At 41.0% G+C, this 25,565-nt stretch overlaps 1 protein-coding gene and 1 long non-coding RNA gene across 2 annotated transcripts in view; one reads left to right on the top strand and one right to left on the bottom strand.

The window, feature by feature from the left end:
• The window catches only part of PAPPA (pappalysin 1), a 304,579-nt gene extending 293,824 nt beyond the window's left edge, over positions 1–10,755 (bottom strand). Inside the window, exon 1 of the mRNA XM_007521940.3 lies at positions 9,975–10,755. Coding sequence (XP_007522002.2) covers positions 9,975–10,383 — 409 coding nt within the window. The 5' untranslated portion in view covers positions 10,384–10,755. The remainder of the gene's footprint in view (positions 1–9,974) is intronic.
• A 930-nt stretch (positions 10,756–11,685) lies between these two features.
• LOC132540762 (uncharacterized) lies at positions 11,686–14,199 on the top strand. The gene is made up of 2 exons (XR_009551906.1): positions 11,686–11,814; positions 14,068–14,199. It is a non-coding gene; the product is annotated as an uncharacterized LOC132540762 (long non-coding RNA).
• Positions 14,200–25,565: the final 11,366 nt, after the last annotated feature.

Below are 25,565 nucleotides of genomic sequence, written 5' to 3'. Positions count from 1 at the left end.
AAACACTTGCACGAAAACATGTGGTAGACATGATTATTCACCCTCTATTTCCACCCCCATATTATTACCTCCATGAAGGAAAGGATATTTTCCTATGCTATTCATTTCTCTGTTCTCAGATCTTTGAACTCTACTTGGAACATAGTAAGAACTTGGTAAGTTTGTGTGGAATGTCTGAGCAGGGGATAGGAAAAAAATCTTACAGTTTCCTTTCATTTTTTATCTGTATTTCTCTGATTTCTACAGAGAGTACAGGTAGCGCTTGTAATACAAACAATAATATATTTATTCTGTTTATCTTTTATTATTTTATTTTTTGTTTCATGCTAATACAACAGTAATATTTTTTCTTTGAGTAGTGAAGACAGAAAAGGTAACTAATAGTTCACTCTGATGAAGGAAATGAAAAGAAATAGAATTATAGAGAGAATCAGAAATAATCTGTAGCAAAGGCTGGAAAAACATAGTACCAATATGAGTTAACGTTTACTGCTGCTTACCCATGGTCTAGATTCCATTACTAAGCATTTTCCACACGGAGGCTCAGTTAATATTCAAGACAACTCTATGATGCAGGAGTGAATACTATTCACATTCTAGGGATGGGAAAATGAAGCTTGGGGACATTAAGTAGCCTGGTCAAGGTCATGCAACTACCAGGTGGGAGAAACACTTGGGCCTTCTGCCTCCTGATGCCTATGATCAACCAGTACCAAATACTTCCTCAGTAAATACTAGATCCTTTCCCCTGTTTTCTGATGGTGTCAACATTTTCTGAACTGGGCAACTACAGATCATTCATTCTCTTAGAATGTATGAAGAACTCAGAAAGTTCCCAGAGGCAACTGAACTAGGAGAAATGTAAGGAGCCATGAAAAAGAGAGATGGAAGTTGTGGAAATTTGGATAACTGTATATATGTGCATCTGCTTTAGAGTGTCACAGTGACCAGCAGATCCTAGGGGCTTCATGTCCATAGAACCAAAGATGCCAAATATTTCACAACTTATGTGCAACAGTTTCATGAGATAAAGAACCATCTCATTTAAGAACTTCTCATGGCACAACAGGGCTCCACTTCCTTTTCTTAAGTCTCCCTTTCATTTTGTTCTAGCCCCTCAAGTTCTCCCAGGATGATTAGTTATCTGAGTTTTCATACTGACTCAAGAGTGAGCGGAGCCCCTATGGATGAGTTTGAAATCTAGTCTGGCCCTAGCCATCAATTCGTCTCTGTGTGGTAATAGAAGCGATCCTGACTGTCTCCAGGTTGTGGCCTCTATGTTTAGACATCTATCAGATCATAGAACATATAGGAACCTAACACTGAAACTCCTGGGATTCTCAAACTCTAATTTTTTAAAACTTTCTATTGTGGAAATCTTCTATTACACACAGAGGGATAGAAAAAAAAATGTACTGAAGCCCAACATTTCTGTCACCTGACTTCAACAATTACAATAAATAAGTCAATCTTCTTTCATTTACCACTGTGGACCCTAGAACCTTGTTTTTAAAGAAACAAAAACAGACATAATGTCTGTTACTCATGAATATTTCAATATGTGCTCCTCACAGATTAAAATATTTAAAAGTACAAGACAACCATACACATAAAAAAATGAACAATAATTCCTTAATTCCAACCTATGTACATTCAAATTCTGTAACTGAGAAACTTGAAACTTGAGGGGAAAGAGAGAACTCCCTTTTAATGTACTAACAGAGAATTTCTGATTATGGGGCACAAACTGGAAGACCCTATTCTATTACTACACCTATTTTCTCATCTTGAGATCACTGAGGTCTAGACTGATGTGATTAGGTTGTCAAGATCATACAGCTAATATATGGTAGGCGGGTCCACAAGTTCAAGACTTCCCAAGAACAAATAACTCTATGTGTTCACAAATATCAAAAGAGTTGTTAATCCCATCATGGTTTATAATTTGCAGTGTGAACATGACCATAAAGTCACTTTTCCAGAAGTGACCTTGAATTCCACAAATCCCTCGAGTTTTTCATTTTTTTTTTTTTTTAATTTTCCTACTATAGTTAGCATGTGGACTGGGCTCTGATCTAGCAGCTTCTGCTGCTACTAAATCCATCAGATCCTGGACCAGGAAATCAGGATGTTGAATACAACCCTGCCCGTATGTAATTAAAGATTTTCACATTAAAATGTTGTAAAGGAGCTGGATGGTGGCACAACTGGAATATACACATATGTTAAATGTACACTGATCCAAGTTCAAGCCCCTTGTAGAGACCTGGAAGAAAGAAAGTTCACATGAAGTAATGTTGCAGGTCTCTCTCTCTTTCTCCCTATCTTTCCCTTCCCTATTGATTTTTCTCTGTCAAGTAAGTAAATAAAGTATGTATTTTAAAACATTTTTTAAAATTGGACATTTGAGAGCCCTCTCTTCTGTGGTTTCTGTGGTGAATACAGAGGTCCTATGCCACACAGATTATAGGAAGCCACCCAGGACTTGAATTCATAGCTCTTGGATCCCGGTTTTAGAGCTTCAAAAAGCCCAAGGGTCAAGACCCACAAGTCAGTTTTCAATTGAACATTTCCAGGAAGTATATTAGGGCATGATGCAGAGCCCCAAGGGCAACAAGAGAGATAACAGGACTCTAGAATAAAGGAAATAACATCCCATTGAAAGGAATAGTTAATGAATGAAGAAAGGGAGTCTGCTGCTTTCTGGAGTCCCTGGTCAAATGCTGGCATGACACAAGTTGCCTTAGAGGGGTACTTTCTCCTTCCTCATCTGACATACCTATAGCCAGTGAAGGTAGGAGAGTGATATCAAGGTCAGGGTGCTTTGAAATAATAAGACCATACCCCCTTCCTGAAGGATTCCCCAGAATTAACTGGAAAATGCCTCAAAGCTGAGCAACTTATTCCCTATCCAGACAGGCTCTTTTCATAAGAACTCAGAGAAATTAGCTACATAAAATCCAATGTGTTAACCCCCTATAGAAGTCGCCATGTCTTCAAGAGCTACCATTGATACATAAGATTGATACTAGAAAAAAATGTAATGTCAGAGTCTAGGACACCTAGGACTTAGGTCCATTAGGATAACTGAGAATGGAGGAGGAGTTTTACCTTATTCATTGTTGTATTATACCTATAAAGTAAAAACTTCACCTCTGGTGATGGAGCCCAGACCCCCAGTTATACAAGGGATATACTCTACCGCTTAGCCACCTCAACTTAGAATTCGAGACATTTGAATTTCCCTGAAGACTCAATTACTTACCCACCAACATAGCAGAAAGAATGTTATTTCTGTCTGGGTTTCAGTTTCTCTACCTGCAAAACTGGGAGACAATCTGAATCAGTGATTTCACCTACTTCTCCTTTTATGTCACGTAATGTCTTTGAGAAACACCAGTGTTGAGCACAGAGGCAGCATCATGGTTATGCAAAAGACTTTCATTCCTGAGGCACCAAGCTCCAGGGTTCAATTCCCAGCTTCAGCACCATAAACCAGAGCTGACCAGTACTTAATCTCTCCCTCTATGTCTCTTATTAAAATAAACAAAAACAAAAATAAGTAAATAAAATATTAAAACAAAAGAAAACAAACACCAGTGTCCACATCAACTCATAGACTCATGACATTGGAGTCTCTGAGATGTAGCTTGGAATTGAGGGTATTTTAAAAGTAGATTGATTCCCAGTGTTGCCAGGGAGAGGAATTACTGGACCAAATGATCTCCTAAGCCCCTTTGTGGGAAGGCAGTTTATGAATACACTTTAACTCTGAGTTGCTCTGTAACCCTGCTCCTCACTTTCCCTAACAAATCTGCAAACAAGTTGTGAAATCCAGTCCTTGCTCGTTCGAGCATCATTGAGGTATATTTCTTTCCTCTATAGTAAGAGGTAAAGATGACATTGTCTTCAATATCCTATCTGTCTATGTGAATGGTTGCTTGGGAAGATGGAACTTGGAGGGCTTCTGGAAAAAGAGTAATAAGATCATTATAGGCTGGGCAGAGCAAATATCTTCAATATATGTGGCCACAGGTTCAATCTCTGGTACGACATGAGAGCACCAAAAACAGCGACAAGTAGAACTCTAGGGATGGTGAAAGCTCCATCCTCTAACAAATGCATCCTACCCACACACACTCCCATAGAAATATAAAGAAAGGGAGTCCTGGGCCATAGCTCAGCGGATTAAGCTAAACACACTTGGCTCAAAGTCCAAGGACCCCTGTAAGGATCCCAGTTGGAGGCCCAGGCTCCCCCTCCTGCTGGGGAGTCCCTTCACAAGTGGTGAAGCAAGTCTGCAGGTTTCTATCTTTCTCTCCCCCTCTCTGTCTTCCCCTCTTCTCTCCATTTCTCTGTCCTATCCAACAACAACAACATCAGTCGTAACTACAATAATAAAACAACAAGGGCAACAAAAGGGAATAAATAATAAATAAATACTTAAAAAATAGAAATATAAAGGAAAAGATTGGGTCAAAAGGTGGCTTGGTGGCAAAGCGCATATATGATATCCTAGATTCGATCCCAGCACACATAAAAGCAAAAGAGAAGCATGTGTTCTATACCCCACTGTGAGGACTATCTGGCTTTTTTTTTTCCCTCCAGGGTTATTGCTGGGCTCGGTGCCTGCACCATGAATCCACCGCTCCTGGAGGCCATCCCCCCCCTTTTTTTGTGTTGCCCTTGTTGTTGTAGCCTCGTTGTGGTTATTATTATTGCCATTGTTGATGTTGTTCGTTGTTGGATAGGACAGAGAGAAATGGAGAGAGGTGGGGAAGACAGAGAGGGGGAGACAAAGATAGAACCTGCAGACCTGCTTCACCGCCTGTGAAGCGACTCCCCTGCAGGTGGGGAGCCAGGGGCTCGAACCGGAATCCTTATGCTGGCCCCTGCGCTTTGCGCCACATGCGCTTAACCCACTGCGCCACAGCCCGACCCCCATCTGGCTTCTTTTCCTGAGGGTGCATGCTCCCCTTCTTTGCTAATTCAATGGATTTGTACTTCCTCTGGCTCTTACCAAGGGGTCATCTACTAGGTCACAACAGAGTAAGAAACTGAACAATAAGGAAGGGATTTGAGAGGGTCTAGTGGTCCCCAAGATACACTATGAACTCTAAATACATTCACTCTACCAGTAAATCATGAAATTAAGTACTGACAGTTCACAGACTCCAGGTACTGAAGGCCAAGTTAGCAAACAGAAAATGAGAACATGATTATTCACTAGATCTAGCTACCCCTGACTGAGCTCCAGATATGAGGATCTGACACTATGTCAAGTACGTCCTGCATACTTATTCCATTGAACTACCTGGATATCATTATGCCCATCTTGCAGATGAGGAAGCCAGAAAATAGAGAAACCAACCTTCTTGATCAGAAATTCCAAGTCTGCTCTATTTGATAATTTGGCATAAACAGAAAAATGGATTGCTGGGTTAGATCTGCTGAGTGTGTACTTTTTTTTTTTTAACTCTTCAATCTATTGTTGTATAGTCAGCACATAGAGGTTCAGAAAGAAATGAAAATGTCTTCAGAAGGACTAAAGAAGAGAATAAGAACTATCTCTTTGGTTCTCTGAAATACTTGAAAAGGAAACAGACATTGGAGCCTGCAGGACTTTGGATGACATCACTTCGAATTTCTGAACTTGCACGTTTTCATTTGAAAATCCAGGGGATGATACCCACTTCATTTACAGGAGAAACTCAGAATCAGAGACAAGTGACTGGGTACCTTGGGGTACTTTGGAGGTGCCCAGGCAATGAGGAGTTGGTTTCCTTTCTGCCTTTAAACATCTTCCATTGATAAAGCAAAAGCTTCAAGGGATCAGATGGTAGCACACTAAGTTAAGCACATACATTACAGTGCAAAAAGACCTGGGTTAAAGCCCCCCAGTGCCTAGTCCCCACCTGCAAGGGGAAAGTTTTACAAGTGTGAACAAGTAGTGCTGCATGTGTCACTTCCTTTCTATTTCCTCTTTCTGCATCACTTCCTCTCTCTCTCTCTCTCCATATATATATATATATATATATATATATATATATATATATATGCAAATATATCCATCTTCGGAATATCATGTCCATCAATTAGAGGAAGCTTTAGTGAATCATTATATACCAAGTGCAGTTCTAAGCATTTTCTACATATGAGATCACTGGATGAAATGGGCTTTCCTGGTATCCTTACCTTATGCATGAGGAAGCTAAAGTCTAGAGAAGTCAATCAGCTTGCCCTAGATCATAGTCATTTAGGGGCAGGTAACTTGGCTGATGAAACTGGTTTCTAAACACTAATCTTTTAGGACTTCGCTGAGACCATATGGGGAGCAGCTATATCAAGCTACCAGATTATCGAAAGTTAGTCTTTCTTGATACAACAGTAGTGAAATTGGGAAAACACAGATTTGTTGAGGGTTGGGTGGACAGCAGGAAGTAGAGGGGAAACGGAAAAAAAAAACTTTCTGAGCAGCCAGAGAACTCAAGAAGCTAACATTTAGAATGGGGAGAAACAGAGGTGCTGTATGGGTTTCAGGTAAATTCTCTTTCTTCTCTGTGAGCAAAGATTCTGGATCTCTCTGGGGTGAGGGAGGAGGTGGGAGAAGGGCTATATTTGTGAGGTCTACATTTCACTCATCTAGCAGGTCAGGAGAAACTTTAACAAGATGAACTGCTGCTCAGGGCCTCTGCTCCATGGAGCAAATTGAGTCTGTTGTTTTTCTTTTTCTTTTTCTTTTTCTTTTTTTTTTCTCTCTACCAGAATGAGAGGAGTGAGGGAGGGGAGAGTGGCCCAGGAAGAGGGGCAGGAGTCTAGATCCTGGCTGGGTGGGTACAAAAGCAAAGAGATGTGTCAGAAAGCTCCCCTACTCTCCAAATTGAAAGGGAACCCAAATTGCCATGCAGGAAGGCTGAAGGCTGAGCCTGAGTGGTGGGTCTGTGAAGGGTGAGAGGTGATGGCCTTTATTATACATGTTCCTTCCATGGTGTAGGGGTTAAGGCTTGGAAGTGGGGGATGCCAGAGTTTAAATCCTCCTTTCCCACTATTGAGGAAACATGTCATCCAGTGCACAACTGTCCCCTCTCTGTGTATGTTTCCCTATTCAGTCAAAAAGAAAACTGGCCTGAGTAACCTCCAGGGATGCTTTTCACAGATTTTTCAGGTCTAAAGACCACCCACCCATTCCTGGCAGGGCCTGAAGAAGCCTGCACACACTCTATAACTTTGTCTGCAAAATCTTGCCTCTTTTTTTTCTGCTTGTTTGTCTGTTTGGTTTAATAGTATTCTTTCTATGATCCTTTTGAGAAAATAAAAGGCATGTCTGTCTGTCTGTGTTTCAAAAGCAAAGTGCTCCTTCACTCCTCTCTTCTCTGAACCAGTGTCAGAGAAGTTTGAACCAGGGCAGAAATAGCATCCCAGACGGATCTGGGAGCACAGCCTGCCTACCAGGAGCAGCAAGGCCACTTAAGACCCTGTTAGCAGCACCATAAAATTAGACCTTTACTAAACCCAATTGAATTCTGCAGCAAAGAGTGATGTAATAGCAGTACAGTCCCTGCTGAGCAATGCCTGCTCACTCAGATAGGTGACCAGGGATTCCTAGGAAAGTGGCTGTGCCCAGGAAGAAAGACCCAGGACATGTCAAATGACAAACTGGGCACCTGAGGTCACACCAGGAGGGAAGATTTGGTTGGCATCCACATCCTGGGGCTGCCCACCTCTGCTCTGTGCCCGAACTTATACATGGAAGTAGAAACTGGAAAAAAAAAAAAAAAAAGCTTTTGCAAAGAACCTCTGTTTGTTTGCTTTTTAATTCAAGGAGAAGCAGGTTCTTTTTAGTCCAACAGTCTGACCATGTGGAGGATACTCAGAATGAGTCTTTTCTGGCACAGGGCCAGGTGTTTACACACCGCCAAATCTGGCTCAGACTCAACTAGGGGAGGAAAAAAAAAATCCACCAGAATCCTCTGGAGAAAAGCTCCCGACTTTCTGGTGCTACACATAGCCGTGCCTTTCCTTTATTTTTCTATTTATTTTTCTCTTTCTCTTTTTTTTTTCTCATTTGGAAGGCAATGTTATTTCCACACATAAAAAGGGCCAGGCATTTTATACAGGCAATAATAACCCAACATCCCACATCCAATTAAAGTATTCTACTGCACAGTCTTTCTGTGAGAAAGTGAATTAATCAAGATAAAGGTGTGTGGAGAGAGGCTCCTTGTAGAATTACAGACCGTTATAAAGCAGACTGCTGGAATACTAGGTGTTACGTTTATATATTTCTAAAACGCATTTACTACTTTTCTCACTGAGTATACTAAATAATCCTGGGCTTTCCTCTCCAGAGAGGAAACCTTTCCAGTCATAGCTGACAGGTAAAGACGAGGAAATATCTGATCTACTCAGTTTTTTTTTTTTTTTTAACTATCTCCACGCAGCAGGCTCTGAGCTTGTCATATGTTCCGAAAGAGAAGTAAACATTACCGCAGCCTTGAATGAGCACCATTTTACCATCCAATTACGTCATTACTATAAAAAATAACATCTCTTCTCTAGTCAATATCATACCCCTCTCTGGGGAACCAAAACTTGGGGGCTAAAAGTGAATGAGTTCAGCCCCCACCCCCACCCACGCACTTCTTGGGGGAAGGGGAGAGAAAAAATAGCGTGCGATGACGTCATACGTGGAGGGAAAGTCACTTTCTAGCTGTAGGTTTGGTAGTTGAGAGCGGAAAAGAGGGAGCATTGAGGGCATATTCTTGGCGTAGCTGCAGAGCTTGGGCGCCCCCCCCCCCCCGAAATGGAATTAATGAACAGAGACCAGAATGAATGCGTTTGAGAACGTGCACGCCAAAACAGAAAGAAGCAGAACTGCCAGAAGAACTCAGAGCTTTCCCTTCTAAGAAAGTGTGTAAGTGGGTGGAATCCCAAAACGTCTCCACTCCTTTCCGGGCTGTTGCGAAGGGGGAACCCCTCCTTTCACTTTAAGAAGTCCTAGGGCATGGCATGGTTGTTTATGCATAAAGGGAATCTCTCAGTACAAGAGACAACGTTTCCCTCTCTCCTTCAGCGCCACCCCCTACCCCTCATTTTTATTAAAGGCATTGCCAAAGATTCTTTGGGGGGGTTACATTGTGTGTGTGTGGGGGGAGATGCTGGCGCATTTCTAACGTTTGTAACCCTGTCAAAGTGTCTGGTTTCACTATGAGCTTCGCAATGTACCAGAGAGAGGAGGGAGGGAGGGTGAAGAGGGAGAACTCATATTCATTACAGGCTCATAAAAGTCCCAAATGAGAAACGCGCCCCATTTCACATCAGAGAGTTAGGTGTGGACCGGTAGGGAATTAGGAAGTTCTTTAACTAAATACCAACCTCAGTGACAGGGAACGGACTTTAAAAGAGAGGACATGAGAGGGTGTGTGTGTTTGGGGTGCTAGAGGATGTGTGGAAGGAGTGAATCCCAGAGGCAAACATCAAGCGGAAGAAAACTATGGGGGACACTTCCAAGACTTCTAAATCATGGTGATCACAACAACATAGTTTTTAAAAGCTTAAGGTAAAGGTAAAGGGGCCAGGTGAAGGGGGGAGTTCAAAGAAAGCAGGAGTTCCCCGATTTTTTTTTTGCATGCATGCACCCCAATTGGATTATCCTCCCCTCCATCCCAAAGGGTAACAGTGCCTTGGATCATCTCAAACACTGTTTCAGTGCTCCAGTCTCCCTGGGGACCCTCTCTGGCGGACTGTGGTAGAGGGGCACCAGGAGCACTCCCTGCACTCCTACCTGGGGAGCTAAGCGACGCCCCCTTCCCAGCGCGCCCATTCCGCAGACTGAGCAAAGTGAGGCTAGCGGCTCTTGCCAGATGCCTCCGCACAGCCAGCAGGGCGGCTCCCGCAAGGATGCCCTCGCAAGCCCCCTACCCTCCCTCCACCTATGCCCAGGCACCGGTGCCCAACTGGGCGCCCTCGCCTACCTGTGATCACCGCTGGAGACCTCTGGCCCCCCTCCGCTCGCAACCACACTTGCAGCGTGAACGCGTCCCGGGGCAGCTCGAGGTCGGCCCGGAGGCGCAGCTGCTCGCCTCGCCCGCTGAAATAGAGCGCCCGGCTCGCGGGGCTGGGCTTCTCCGCGGCGCCCCTCGCCTCCCGCTGCTGCCGCCGCCGGGGGACGCGCACGGCTTCCCAGGCACCGCCCGGCGGCGGCGGCGGTGAGGCGCGGCGGCCACGGGCCGCCCGGGTGGCGCAGGTGGCCGGACCGGCGGCGGGGCGCAGGGGGCGGCCGGCCCGCGGGTCTCTTCGGGCCCGGCGGGGGCGCTCGGCCAGCCCGCAGCCCAGCGCGGCGCTCAGCAGCCCCAGGCGCAGCACCCAACTCCAGAGCCGCATGTCCGACGGTCCCCCCCGCCCCCCCTTCGCCCCTGCACCGCCGCCCGGAGCTGCCAGCTTTGGGAGCCTCCGCGCCTCGACTTTCTCCGCTTCTTCACCCTTCTTGGGCGAGCCCCCCTTCCACTTGCTTTTTTCTTTTCTTTCTTGCTTTCCTCCTCAAGGTGTGTGCTCCACTCCCCCCACCTTTGAAAAATACAACCCAACTCCTTCCTCTTGGTTGGCAATTAATTTCTCTCCCCGCTCCTTTATCTGCCTTATTTCGCCACCCCCCCCCCAACAGCTGGTTGTCTTCCTCCCTCCTTGTTTTATTTTTATTTTATTTTGTATTATTTCTTGCTCTTAAAAAAAAAAAAGCTCCACTAAGACACTGATCTGCTGAATTCCCTCCCCCCCCCAAGATGCTCTAATTTATTTATTTTTTGCGTCCTTTATAACACAAGCCACAGCCCCCTCCTCCCCCCCCAGTTCCCCCTCCCCTCCCTCCTTCTTCACAAAATGAAAGGAAAGAGGGGGGAAAAATCCCTCAGAAGATGAGTAAACAAGCGTATGCTAATCTGCTCCCGAGCGCTCCACCTTCCCAATTGAATGAGTCCCTGTTAAAACTGCGGGGATCATGACTAATCAATCAGTTTGGATGGGCTGAGCTACACTGCCTTCCTCCACTTTCCCGTGTGCTTCCTTCGCTCAGCTTCTCCACCCCTCCTCTCTTTCTTCCTCCCTTCCTTCCTTCCTTCCTTCCTTCCTTCCTTCCTTCCTTCCTTCCTTCCTTCCTTCCTTCCATCCTTCCTTCCTTCCTTCCTCTTCCTTCCTTCCTTCCTTCCTTCCTTCCTTCCTTCCTTCCTTCCTTCTTTCCTTCTTTCCTTCTTTCTTTCTTCTTTAGAGGACAATCTTAAAGTAACAATTTAATGAAATTTTGTACACACCCCCTTATGGTCCTCCTTGCTTGCTCTCCTCATTCCTTTTCAAAACACATGCTCTGCTCTTGTTTTTGTTTTGTTTCGCTTGCCTTACTCCCTTCTCAGCCCCCTCCGCCCCTATATTATTATTATTATTATTATTATTATTATTATTATTATTATTATTATTTCCTCCTGGCGGGAGAAAATTCTCTTTTCTCAGGAGCCCTTTGCACTTAGCTGGTAAACCTCATCCTTCTATAGCACATAAAGTCTTGAAACTTGATTCTCAGATTTTCTTAATGTTCTCTTTCACCCCTCCTTTCCTTTCTCTCTTACTCCTCCTTCCCTCCCCCTTTTTCTTGAATTCCCCATCCTTTCCTCTCTCCCTCCTTTTCTCTCTTAGAATTTACTTCAAGTTATGCAATGATGAACATCCTTTTTCTCTCCTGAGTCTCTGATGCTGCTGTCTTCTTCTACTTCAAACACTGACTCCAAAGTCCTCCCAGAATTATCAGAAGAAACCAAAGGAAAGGTATTTTATGAGGCGTTTGCCATTCAGAAACTGTAGTCAAGCACAACTAGATTCTGAAAACTCTTGAATACTCAAAAATCCTCTTAGTTATTAGTTTTTATTTTAGTTTTATATAAATCAGTGAATGAAAAACAATAATTTGCCTTTTTCCTCTCTTTTTTCAATCTTGGGAATTTAAGCAAACTGATATTGTTCAAATAACAGGAAGGAATGTGACTATTTGTTGCTTTGTAGGTCTCCTTGAACTGGGAAATATATATATTTTTGTTCTTTTATTCCCCCTCTTTATAGAACTCAAAAGCTCCCCCTTATGGCAAAAACAGTTCTCTTATTATTTTCCCCCTGAAAGTGTTTAATAAGTCAAAATAAATTAGCTGTGATAGATTACAAATTAATTACTGGTTTAAGTAATGATCTGTTATAAATGTACTATGTGAAGCTTGTGTAAAATAGCATACTGAAAGTCTAAGATGAAATCCACATTCATATACTACTTACCTACCCAGATTTAGCTAATCCTCAGAGTTTCTCCAAAACCTCCCTGAGAGCTGGGGTCATTCCTGCATGCCTTAGAGACAGTGAAAAAAAAGTGGGGGAATATTTGTTGGTAAAAGCGTACAGGTTCATAGAGTGAGCGAATGTCTCAGAAAGATGGGTGCCCTCTAGAAAAAGGCTGAATGTGCTATATAGGAATTAAACCATTATTCTGAAAACTAGACATATCAGATTGAGATCTTGATTTAGGAAGAAATCACCATAAAGTCTCACACCAAGGATACTTGAACTTATTTCTTCAGATACAAAATGAAAAGACCCTTTTATCCCAAATGTGTTTCCAAAGACAAATTTGGAAAAGGGGACGGAGGGGGGCAGGTTAGTACCCAATGCCATGGGTAGGTAGATTGTATCTAAGCAAATTTCTCTCACTTCTTCTACTCCAAGTCATCTGATAAGTCCTTAGGTTGAATTTAAGAAATAAATACATTCTTCTGTCAAACTATACAAATTATATCTCACAAAATCCCCCCTTATTTTTCCAATAAAGGTTAGAGCATAACTACCAATTTATTTTATAGGAGTTAAGAATTCCAGAACTACATTTCTTCCAACAACTTCTAAGTTATTGTACATGACAATTTTGAATATTCCTAAACTTGAAAGTTTGTTGCCTCTCCCATGACTGATCAGAACATGTGAGTTTAGTGACAAGCCCCCACTGAGCCCAACATTTTATGCTACCTAAGTGAGTCAGTTTGCTTCACTAGCCCTCTACTTCCTCACCTTTAAAAAAGTAATCTCTCTTTCATAAATTCAGTTTGAAGACAAACTATGCTTTTGAATATAACACTTTGAAAATTGTAAAAATGCTGTATGAATGCTGTTTAAATTTTGTTAATGTCGGGGAACTAGTTGTCCCTTAGGGTTAAAAAATTTTTTTTAAATTATTTTTATTAAAAGGAAACACTGAAAAAACCATAAGATAAGAGGGGTACAACTCCATACAATTCTCACTATCAGAACTCCCTAACCCATCCCCTCCCTTGATAACTTTCCTATTCTTTAATCCTCTGGGAGTATGGACCCAAGGTCATCGTGGAATAAAGAATGTGGAAGGTCTGGCTTCTGTTATTGCTTCCCCTCTGAACATGGACATTGACAGGACGATCCATACTCCCAGCCTGTCTCTCTCTCTCTTTCCCTAGTGGGGCGGGGTTCTGGGGAAGCAGAGCTCCAGGACATATTGGTGGGGTTGTCTGTCCAGGGAAGTCTGGTTGGCATCTTGCTAGCATCTGGAACCTGGTGGCTTAAAATAGAGTTAACATACAAAGCCAAACAAATTGTTGACCAATCATGAACCTAAAGGCTGGAATAGTGCAGATGAAGAGTTGGGGAGTTGGGGGGGGGGGTTCCATTTTGTAGATAGCTGTAGGCATATTTTAGTTATATTCCAAAGGGCCTGTGTCCCTTAGGATTTTTAAGAGTCAACAAATATTTGGGAAACCAAGCTTTATTTTCCTTGTGGTAGGCAGTAAGAGGGGACACCAAAACTGGAGCCTCACAGTTCCTCATGTTTTATGTATGTATGTATTTATTTATTTTGTATCTCTCTCCATAGATGCTTTGGTAACAACTGGCAAAGGCTTTTACTGATCTTCTCATTGAATATGCAGTTGTTATTTTGTCCCATCTGTCCTGAAAACAACTCTTATTTTCATGTATGCATTTTACACTTTTATATTACTATTAGGACAGAGACAGAGAAAAATTTGGTGAATAAGAATCAGACATAGAGAGAGACATCTACTGTGCTGCTTCATCTCTACTGAAGCTTCTCCTTTGCAGCTGGGGACCAGAAGCTCAAACCTGGGTGCTTAAGCATGGTAACTTGTAGTTAATGATTGCACTGCCATCCAGATACTTTTATGTGTGTGTGTGTATGTGTGTATGCATGCATGAATGTATGTATGTTTGTGTTTTTAACTGAATGACTAGACCTTGATGGATTACAACCTTGGTTCACAACCTGTCCGAATTAGTGTTCTATGTGTGACTTCCTCATTTATTAATATGTAGTTAAGTGTTGTATTATATACTGCTATCCCTTTTTACACTACCCCTTGATTTTTTCATGGAGTCTTTCCTCTCCTTTTACATTTAATGAATGCATTCATCCAAGAGCTGATATAGGTTCTATTGATAATTTTCACCTATATGAAGTCTTCAACCTTAGTTGGTATTTGCACAAAATGAAATAACGAGAGTTAAAGATTCCTAACATAACTCCTCAGTTGGAAGTATAATGAAATCACAGTTACTATTGGCCCAATTAGTGTGTCAAAAATCCACATATAACCATCTCATATTTGCTCAGTTCATCTCTCAAAGAATTCCCTTCATTCTGGGGATTTTCCTAAAAATTACACTCTAGAGCCAAAAAGATATTTCTTCTAGGATGTACTCCTTCCATATTCATTGTATTTGGTCCTAACTGAAAACAAAAAATTTTGCTGGAAGGGTCTAGGAGTCTATTGGAAGCTAGGAGAAGGGCTTCCTAAAGACTCAGAATGATTTGAAGAAGTTAATGTAACTCAGATACACCATTAAAATTCATCCTACTTGGGATTCAGGCAGTAGCGCAACAGGTTAAGTGAGCATGGTGTGAAGCACAAGGACAGGCTTAAGGATCCCGGTTTGAGCCCCGGCTCCCCCCCTGCAGGGGAGTTGCTTCACAATCAGTGAAACAGGTCTGCAGGTGTCTCTCTTTCTCTTCCCCTCTCCATATTCCCCTTTTCTATCCACTTCTCTCTGTCCTATCCAACAATGACGACATCAATATCAACAATAAAAAACAAGGGCAACAAAAGGGAATAAATAAATATATAATAATAATAATAATAATAATAATAATAATAATAATAATAATAAAGATTGACCCTAGTCTGGGTTCCTAGGATTTTAGCAGAGCTTCCTTTCCTTTAGTTTCAGACAACAGGTTATGAATTTGTTCTGAGGATAATGTTCTAAATGCCCCTTAGGAGGTGCTCAATGAGTAAACATCTGTTTTTCTTTTCTCTTTTCTTTTCTCTTCTTTTCTTTTCTTTCCTTATAGAAGTCTGAATGTAAGATGACCACCTGAACTTTGCTTTAATGGGAGGTCTGAGCCCCACCTACGTATCCCAAGTCAGATATAATATTCTCATCTTAAAATTCTAAGGAAATCATTGTTTGTCTGGTAGAATCTGGAACTGGATGTGAGGATTTTTCACTGTTCTTGGTGTACTGTTTATTTAACTCCTTCTAGATTAGAACCTTTCAAGGACACATATGTTAAGAGGCCAGTCTTATCACCATACCCCTGCCCCAGCAACCTGAAGTGCTCCCTCCTCTGGGCTGTCAAAGAACTTTTTCTAAATTTCTATGGGCACATTCCCAAAGCCAATAATCACACTTAATCATGTGTCTGTTTAATCTCCCTTTCAATCTGGGATCAAAACTGTATTACACTCATATTGGCATTTCCCCGTTCTGCTTATAATCACTGATTCAGATATGGAGAAAGAAATATGCATATATGTTTCTTTACACTTCTTTGATTTTTTTTTTTTTTTTGGTGATGTAGATCACAGTGCCCCATGTTGTGATGATGCTATTCACAAATAATTGATTTTTCCATTCTTTCAGTCTTACATTTCCCAGATGATTCACCTATGGATGCTAACGCAGATACACTGCAGTTCACTGGCTGCCCTATTGAAGGTCACTAGAAAGAATGTGGACTTCAAAATAAAAGAAATCAGATTTAAATTCTGCAATAACTTTTAAACAATATTTAAATTCTTTTAAAAGTTAAATTTCATCTAACTCCCAGAAGAAACATGCAGAAGAAATCCACCAACTATCTCATATTATAGTAGAAAATAAAAACAAATCACAAAGGCCAAGTAGTGGGTATTCCTCCCAAATCTGAACTTAGTACTCTGTGTTCTAGCTTAAGAGGATAGACAGAATCTCATTTTCATTTTAATATACTTCATGGGGTTTTCAGTAAGACTAAATGAGAAGATGTTGCATATTAAGTTGTAGGTATTTCAGTGAGTATTGGATAAACTTTAACTTATTAAGTTTTTATATTTTCACTACTTTCACTCCAGCAATACTTTTTATATCAATTTTATATATGTGGTAGGTAGGAAATTACAAAAATGGATCTAGTGGAAATAGAAACTCATTCATATTGCAAACCTAATATGTATTAGTTACTATGCTTATTGTTAGCTTTTTTTTTTTCTTTACAAGATTGGGACATAGCTTTGAAGTCCATCTGTTTGAGTGGCTCAACAATTCTTTTGTCTATTCTTCTGTCTTAAATCATACCAAGACAAACAAATTCTCAATCTTGAGTATGTTTTACCATCTCCAAGCTTCTTCTAAAAAAATTGTTAATTTGAAGCTTAATAAGTCTCAATTCTATAAAACCACAAAGGAAAGAAAGAGTACATGATAATATGATTTGCCTGAGATAGAAGCAAGGTGGTGGGAGGCAAGGTATCTTTGGTAGGAGATGGAATTAGTGAACTTGAGATGTTTTCCTCTAAAAGTTTGCGTCCAAGGTGGGTGGCTATAGAATGAATTTAAATTATCTCTTAGTCTTCTTGCTGAAGAAGACTTATGGGTAGGACACTTTAATAGCATCTTCTAGATTCCAATCCTGTTCTTAAAATTCATGCCACTTGGTTCCTATCAAGAGTTCTTCTTTTTGAGTCCAGGTGGTGGCGCACCTGGTCCAGCAAAAGTTATGTGCAAGGACAGGGTTCAGCCTTTGGTCCTCACTTGTAGTGGGGTAACTTCAGGAACAGTGGTGGAGTGCTGTAGGTGTCTCTCTTTCGATTGTCCTCTTAATCTCCCCATCTTGATTTCTCTGTCTCTATAAAAATTAGAAAGGAAAAAATGGCATTGAGAGTGGTAGAATCTTAGTACAAGCACATAACCCCATTTATAAATTAGGGGCACTAAACAAACACTTCCTTTCATTTGTCTCCAGTGCCCAAGGGCAATCTTCTTTCTCTACCCTCCCTCCCTCCCTCCCTCCCTCCCTTCCTTCCTTCCTTCCTTCCTTCCTTCCTTCTTCTCTTCCCTTCCCCTGCTTCTTTTCTTCCCCTTCTTCTTCCTCCCTTTTACATCCCCTTCTTCCTATTTCCTCCTCCTCCTCCTTTTCTTCTCCTTCTCCAGGGATCAAACAACCAAGGTATTTTTCTAAGCTTAGAATTTTACCTAGTGGCAGATTATGTGATTCTTTGTGGACAGAACGTGAGTCTATAAATTTCATTTGTTTTTTACTATAGCAAAATGATATTTAGTAGTAATTATGATTTGTTATATTTAATATAAGAAACACTCTTTTGAATGTTTAAATATACTATTTTGTTTAATCCTTAAAACAACAATCTTCAGATTTTCTTATTCTTACCATTTTGCAGATATTTAAAATGGGCTTCAATAAAGTCTGTTGGATTCCATGACACATTTGACCAGAAGTCTAGCTCTCTAAAAAAGATGAAAGGATTTCAAAGTCTACTTTTTCAGCTGCTTCGTCAACCTTTCTTAAGTCTACCTTTAATTTTTTGTTTTAAAATCCATCAGGAAAATAAAATGATTCCCTTGTGAAAGAAGAAATTTTATGAGAAATCTAATTAGACAATGGTGAGTATATTCTTCATTGGGTGTAATGTTCATAGTTAAACTTTTATTTTTAAACAGAGAATAGAATTTCTGATAATCTCTTCCATTCAATTCCAAGATGTAAATGGACTTTGTGGATTATTTGACAATATAGGCCCCTAGTCACATAATAAACAATGCTTTCAACTGGTTGTGGCTTTACTGTCCAGAGATTGTATCACAATTCACTAAATCTAAAATTAAAAAAGGACACAGAATGGGGGCCAGGTGGTGACGCACCTATTAAGCACACACATTACAGTGTGGAAGGACCTGGGTTCAAGCCCCTAGTTCCCATCTGTAAGGGGAAGGCCTCAAAAGTGGTGGAGCAGGGCTGCAAGTCTCTGTTTCTTTTCCTCTCTCTATCTCCCCCTTCTTATCTCCATTTCCATCTCTATCCTACAATAAAACATATATATATATATATATATATATATATATATATATATATATATATATATATATATTTAAAAAGGACACAGAATTATTCTGGCATATGTAATGCTGGGGATTGAACTCAAGTCCTCATGTACCTAAATCCTTCATTCTACCCACTATACTACCTCCCAAGTCACCAATTTGGCTACTTTTTAAATCAACTGAGATTGAAGACATGAAATTAATTTATTGGTTTTTTGTAAAAGCCTTTCCATGAAAAAAACTCCAGTAATATTTTCTGATGAACTTAGTCAAGACCTATTAAGAATAGTTGATATGTTGAGAGTCCTTTATGTGCCATGTATGGATTAGCATGCGTGTTCACACACACACACACACACACACACACACACACACACACACACACACACACACACACACTCACTCTTAAATTAGGTGAGTTTTGCTCAATTCATTTTAAAAGATGAGAAAATTCAATTTCAGAGAGAGGGAACAGATGTGCCCTAAATCATCTAACTGGAACCTATGTGTTCAAACCAAAACTCTAACCTATGTGTTTTCCTCCAATGTAGTGCAAATGTCACCTTCTCCATAACATTATTCTTTATTTAAGATTAGAATAAATCATTCCCAGAGGATTATTTGACTTTGCGATCTTCCTTGTATTGGATTTATGTCTGTCTCTCTTTTTATGCAAAATTTTAAGGTAAGCCTAAAGGTTAACCCTCTATGGTTTATGCCAAATAGAAACTCAGTGAAACATTTGGTGAACTCCTTGTGCCCTCTGTAACTCCTAGTTATATGTGACTGTGAGAAAAATATCCTGTTTCTTTATTCTTACATAGCTTTAATCTTTTGAATTCTTAAAGTACAGGTGGAGAAATTCCTGTCTCTTACTAAATGCTACCGAGGTACACAAACTATCAAATGCCTTGAGCCACTTATAAAATCATTTTGTGCATTATTTTTAAGACTTTGTTTTTGATTTTGTATGGAGAAATGAATCTGTGTTTTTGCGCTTCAATGATACCACTTAGTGGACTCCTTGAAGCAACATTTTTTTTTTTTTTTGAGAAGGACAGAAAGAGTCAAGGGGGGAAGCAGATATCAGAAGAGTAAATTAAGAGGAAGTTGCAGGAAGAGAGAGAGAGAGAGAGAGAGATCTGCAGCCCTGCTTCACCCACCACTCATGAAGCTTTTTCCCTGCAGGTGGGGACCGGGAATTTGAACCCAGGTCTCTGCATATTGTAACAAATGAGCTAAACTAGGTGCACCACCACCAGGCCCCCAGCTGTCTTAGTATTTGAGAAGATAATGGATCATCATTATTATAACCAAGTTATTTGGGAACTTGATTTACTTTGAAAATCCTATGGTTGGTATTTATTGTACCATACAAGACCTTATTATGATTTGTGTCATTAAACAAATAACTGTATCTTATATACTGACAGAATCAGTTGCTTCTGGTCTCCCTGGCCAAATATTATAGGTGATTCAGTATTTCAAAAAAAGTTATTATGGGAGTCGGGCAGTAGAGCAGTGGGTTAAGTGCATGTGGTGCAAAGCACAAGCAATGGCATGAGGATCCGGTTCAAGGCCCCAGCTCCCCACCTGCAAGGAGGTCTCTTCACAAGCAGTGAAGCAGGTTTGCAGGTATCTATCTTTCTCTCCCCCTCTCTGTCTTCCCCTCCTTTCTCAATTTCTCTCTGTCCTATCCAACAACAACAACATCAATAACAACAACAACAAAAACAATAAAACAAGGGCAACAAAAAGGGATACATAAATATCAAAAAAGTTATTTTTAGAAATGCATAAAGAGAGTCCAATGGTAGAATTCAATCAGCTAACTAATTGAGAGCCTTAAGTGCTTAGATTAAAATAATATATACTCAGATCTGTAATCTATGCTTTTAAAAGTTTGAGACATTTAATTCATTTTAACCCTTTCATACTGATTAAATAGTGTTTTATAAGACTATTAGTTGATAGTATATATTAACACCATTCTTGACACCCAGGGTCTGTTTCCCTACCTTCAACCCTCTACAGTAGAGCTGAAAATCTAATCCTCCCCCCAAGACATAATACACACACACACACGCACACACACACACACACACACACACACACAATCAATCACTTGGAATTTTTTCACTTTGGGGCAATACTCCAAACTCAGTCAGATTCTCCTTTGCAGTTTCCTTTCTGTTCTTCCTTCTCAACTTTTGTTTAAGAATGGGATGATCTCATACTCATCTTTCTGGCTTATCTCATTTAACATAAGTTCTTCTAGCTTCATCCAAGATGGGTCAAAGAAGGTGGATTCATCTTAATAGCTGAGCAGTATTATATATATAATATAACATATTATATATATCATAACTTTATATATACCGCAGCTTTCTCAGTCACTCATCTGTTGTTGGGCACCTGGGTTGCTTCTAGGTTTTTCCTGTTACCAGGTGTGCTGCTATGAACAAAGGTATACACATATCTTTTTGGATGGGTGTGATTGAGTCCTTAGAATATATATGGAATTACTGGGTCATATGGAAGATCCATTTCTACCTATGTGAGAGTTCTCCAGACTCCTCCTCTTCATAGGGATAGGACAAATTTAAATTCCCACCAGCAGTGCAGGAGGGTTCCTTTGTCCTCACAACTTCTCCAGCATTTGTTGTTGCTGTTTTTTCTGATGTATGACATTCTCACATGGGTGATGTATTGTCTTTATTTGCATTTCTCTAACAATAAGTGACTCGGAGCATTTTTTCATATGTCTGTTGGCTTTCTGTATCTATTTTGTAGTGAATTAATATTCACTAATAAAAATACTTGTTTATCAGTGAGAGGGAGGGAGAGAGGAAGGGAGGAAGAAAGAGAGACAGAGATAAACTAGACATCAGAGTATTACTCTAGCACATGAGATGTCAGGAACTAAACTCTGCATTCCTATTTTATGAGTGCAACATTTTATCTACTGAGAGATAAGCAATGTAGTGGGAGGTAAGGTATCCCAGAGAGATAAAGAATAGGAAAGCCTCCAATGGAGGGGATGTGATACAAAACTTTGGTGGTGGGAATTTTGTAGAATTGTACCCCTCTCATCCTACAGTCATGTTGGTCATTATTAAATCACATAAAAAATAACATTTTTAAATTAACTTCTGAGAAAGACTATGTAAGAATATCATGAATATCTAAGTAGATGTCCCACTGGTATCCTTCTGACAATCACTCTAACCATCTGCATCAAAGTCTTAGCACCTGAAAAATGAAAATAATAATCCCTTCCCCATACAGCAGGATTTGTAAATATGGCATAATCCAATATATGCAAAGTACATGCCCAAGATGTACCCTCTATGGAATCAGCTCTTTGGTTTTTCAGTCTTAGGTAAATTCTCTTCAGTCAAGCAGGATGTAAGGATTTTGAGAAGTTTGTATCTCACAAAAGGACTTATGTATGTATATGACAAGCTTAGCTTTAATTCCTGTTTGTTTTTGTTTACAAGATTCATATGCCTGGGAAAATTGCCTTACCTCTCTTTTGGTCTCTGTTTCCTCATCTTAAAATCTTAAAATAACCTACTTCCCAGTATCATTGTAAGGCATGGATAAAATAGAGCACTAAAGTCCTTTTCACAGGTCCTGGTACAGAGTACTTGATTAGAGAAGTGATTGTCTGAGTTAGGTGTCTGTGCCCAGTTAATTGCCAATGCTAGAAATCTATGGAATGATAGACAGAGAAGCACATAACTACTAAAGGAACAATTACAACCACAGATATTTTATTTTTATATTACAGAATTACATGTCCACAGGGGTATGAATCCACGCCATTCCCACCACCAGAGTTCTGAATCTTCACTCTCCCCACTGCAATCCACCACTGTTCCCCCAATGTTGTAAACATGGACCAACCATCTTCTCTACAACTATCTATTCACATGTATCCATAGTTGTCCCTTCTTTTTCTGATTCAATCCTCTCTTCCCCTCTAGGCCACTCATAACATTGTAGTTATTGCCATATGTCCCTCTCCTTTCTCTTCTCTCTCTCTGGGTGTTGATGGTGCTGGAGTGAAGAGTCCTTTTATCTTTATCCTATCACTTCTCCACTGCTGAGAATATGGGTCAAGGTTGTTTATGGGAAGCAGAAGGTAGGAGTTCTAGATTCTGTAGCTGCTTCTCCTCTGAGCATGGGCGTTGACAGGTCAAACCACAACCTTAGCCTGTTTCTGTCTTTCCGTAGTGGACCAGAGCTCTGGAGATGCGAGGCTCCAGGACACACTGATGAGGTTGTCTGCCCAGAGCAGTCGGCATGGAGTCATGGTAGCATATGTAAATTAGTGTCTGGAAGGTGGCATGACCTAAGTTGAGACAAGACATTTAATGAACAGAAACCAAAAAGTAGGGTTAGAGCAGATGAGACTGGGGATTTTAAAGTAAAATAAAGCTATAAGAACCATTTTAGGTATGTTCCTGGGGGCATACAACTATAGTAGTTTTGTTTGAGTTTGGTAGCTAGCCTGACAAGTTGCTGACTTGTTCCTCCCACACCCCCTGAGCCTGACATCTGTTATGCAGGTGGGTCTAAGTCATTGTTTGGGAAGATGATTTAATGGCTGGAAAAAGGACCAGAAAGTTGCATCAGGGAAGAGAGTAACTTCCAAATATGGGAAAGGTTTATATGTTAACTCTCTTTTCAGTCATCAAGTTCCAGATGGTAGTATGATGCCAACCAGACTTCCCTGGACAGACAACCTCACCAATGTGTCCAGGACCCCTGCTTCCCCAGAGCCCTGCCTCACTAAGGAAAGAGAGACATAGGCTGGTGTTGTTTTCTCTGGGCTAGGTTGTTTTCGCCGGGCTGGCTTCACGGGCGGGTAACAGATGACCAGGGACTCATGGTTGAGCTGTAGGCAGTATCTCTTTATTCATGCAGGACGCAGCACAATCTAAGACGAGCTAAGCTAAACTCAAGGTAAAGTAAAACTCACAATGCTGTCTTTATATATACTTGCCAAGTAGGGTGGAAACATAATGTGACATAGAGAGGGTGGAGAGAAAAGTGACTGGTGAAAATCAGAGTGTGACAAGGAGGGGGTGGAGCAGGCAAGAATCCTATCACTGAACCACCAATGCCCTGGAGGGAGGGTGGTACTTGTTAACAGTGGTTATGTAAATAGAATAGTGTTAAGCAGGGGGGATTTAAACCAAATGAAACAGAAGGGGTCTCATGCATACCAACAGGCTGGGATTATGGATCAATCTGTCAACACCCATGTTCATTGGGGAAGCAATCACAGAAGCCAGACCTTCCACCTTCTGCACTCCATAATGCCTGTGGGTCCATACTCTCAGAGGAAAGTTATCAGGGGAGGGGATGGGATACAAAGTTGTGATGGTAGGAATTGTGTGGAGTTGTACCCTTCTTATCCTACGGTTTTGTCAATGTTTCCCTTTTATATAAAAACAAAACAAAACAAAACAGTATAGTCATGGGCCCATTGGAACATAACTAAAATAGGTTTACTAACTACAAAATGGAGACCCCCAACTCTTCATCAGAACTATTCCAGGCTTTAGGTTCTTGATTCATCAAAAATTTGTTTGGCTTTGTATGTTAATTACTTTTCAGCCACCAGGTTCCAGATGCTAACATGATTCCAATGGATGTCCCTGGGCAGACCACCTCACCAATATGTCCTAGAGTCCCACTTCTCCAGAGTCACACCCCACTAGGGAGAAAGATAATCTGGGAATATGGATCAACCTGTCAATGCCTGCGTTCATCGAGAAAGCAATTACAGAAGCCAGACTTTCCACCTTCTGCATCCCACAATGACCTTGGGTCCATACTCCCAAACTACTGCAAAATATATACCTGAAAGCAGAAGTACACTAGAGTTTGCAGTGAGTACCTCCCTAACACTTCCTCTCCACTATTCCAAGCTTGGGATCCATGATTGCTCAACAAATTGTTTGGCTTCATATGTTAACTCTCTTTTCAATCACCAGGTTCCAGATGCCACCAGGATGCTGGCCAGGCTTCCCTGGATTGAAGACCCCACCAATGTGTCCTGGAGCTCAGCTTCCCCAGAGACACACCTTACTAGGGAAAGAGAGAGGCAGACTGGGAGTATGGACCGACCAGTCAACACCCATGTTCAGCGGGGAAGCAATTACAGAAGCCAGACCTTCTACCTTCTGCAACCCTCAATGACCCTGGGTCCATGCTCCCAGTGGGCTAGAGAATGGGAAAGCTATCATGGGAGGGGGTGGGTTATGGAGATTGGGTGGTGGGAATTGTGTGGAGTTGTACCCCTCCTACCTTATGTTTTTGTTCATTAATCCTTTCTTAAATAAAAAATTTTAAAAAAAGAGAACCATACAAAAGATCATACGAAAGATCAATTGATTTTTCTTTGAAAAATTAAATAAAATTGATAAACCCTTAGCCAAACTCACTAAAAAAAAGGGGGGGGGGGAGAAGACTACAATCAAATTGTAAAATGATAGAAGGGATATCACAAAAGACATTATAGAAATAAAAAAAAATCATACAAAACTTCTATGAACAACTATATGCCACCAAGCTAGAGAATCTGGAAGAAATGTGTTGGTCATTATACCAGGCCCCCTGCATTGCTGTGGTATATTTACATAATCATTGTCTTGTCTGAGACCTGCCCTGCCTGCAGGGCATTGGTTTAATCCCCACTGGTAAGATGGAAGCTTGCTATTTTCATGCTCTTGTCTCCTCTCCACCCCCTATCCTACCCATTTCCTTTTCTGACCTGCCATTTCTGCTTCAGAAGGTATAAATGCAGTGCTTTTCTGATCAATAAAGGCAGCATTGCATTGAGTTCCTGCTCAGCCATGAGAGTTCCTGGTTCCTCTGCCACATCACTAGGTTGGCTCTGGTTGAGTTCTCTCCAACCCAGAGAGCAACACCCTCAGGCTAGCCTGGCAGAAATGGAAGAAATCCTGGAAACATATACCCTTCCAAAACTGCAGAACTACAGAACCTAAATGTATCAATCACAGACAAAGAAATTGAAACAGTTATTAAGAATCTTCCTAGGGAGTCGGGCTGTAGCACAGCGGGTTAAGCGCAGGTGG

This window comes from Erinaceus europaeus, chromosome 10, assembly GCF_950295315.1.
Source record: "Erinaceus europaeus chromosome 10, mEriEur2.1, whole genome shotgun sequence".
Taxonomy (NCBI): domain Eukaryota; kingdom Metazoa; phylum Chordata; class Mammalia; order Eulipotyphla; family Erinaceidae; genus Erinaceus; species Erinaceus europaeus.
This window is presented reverse-complemented; position numbering and strand designations above follow the sequence as displayed.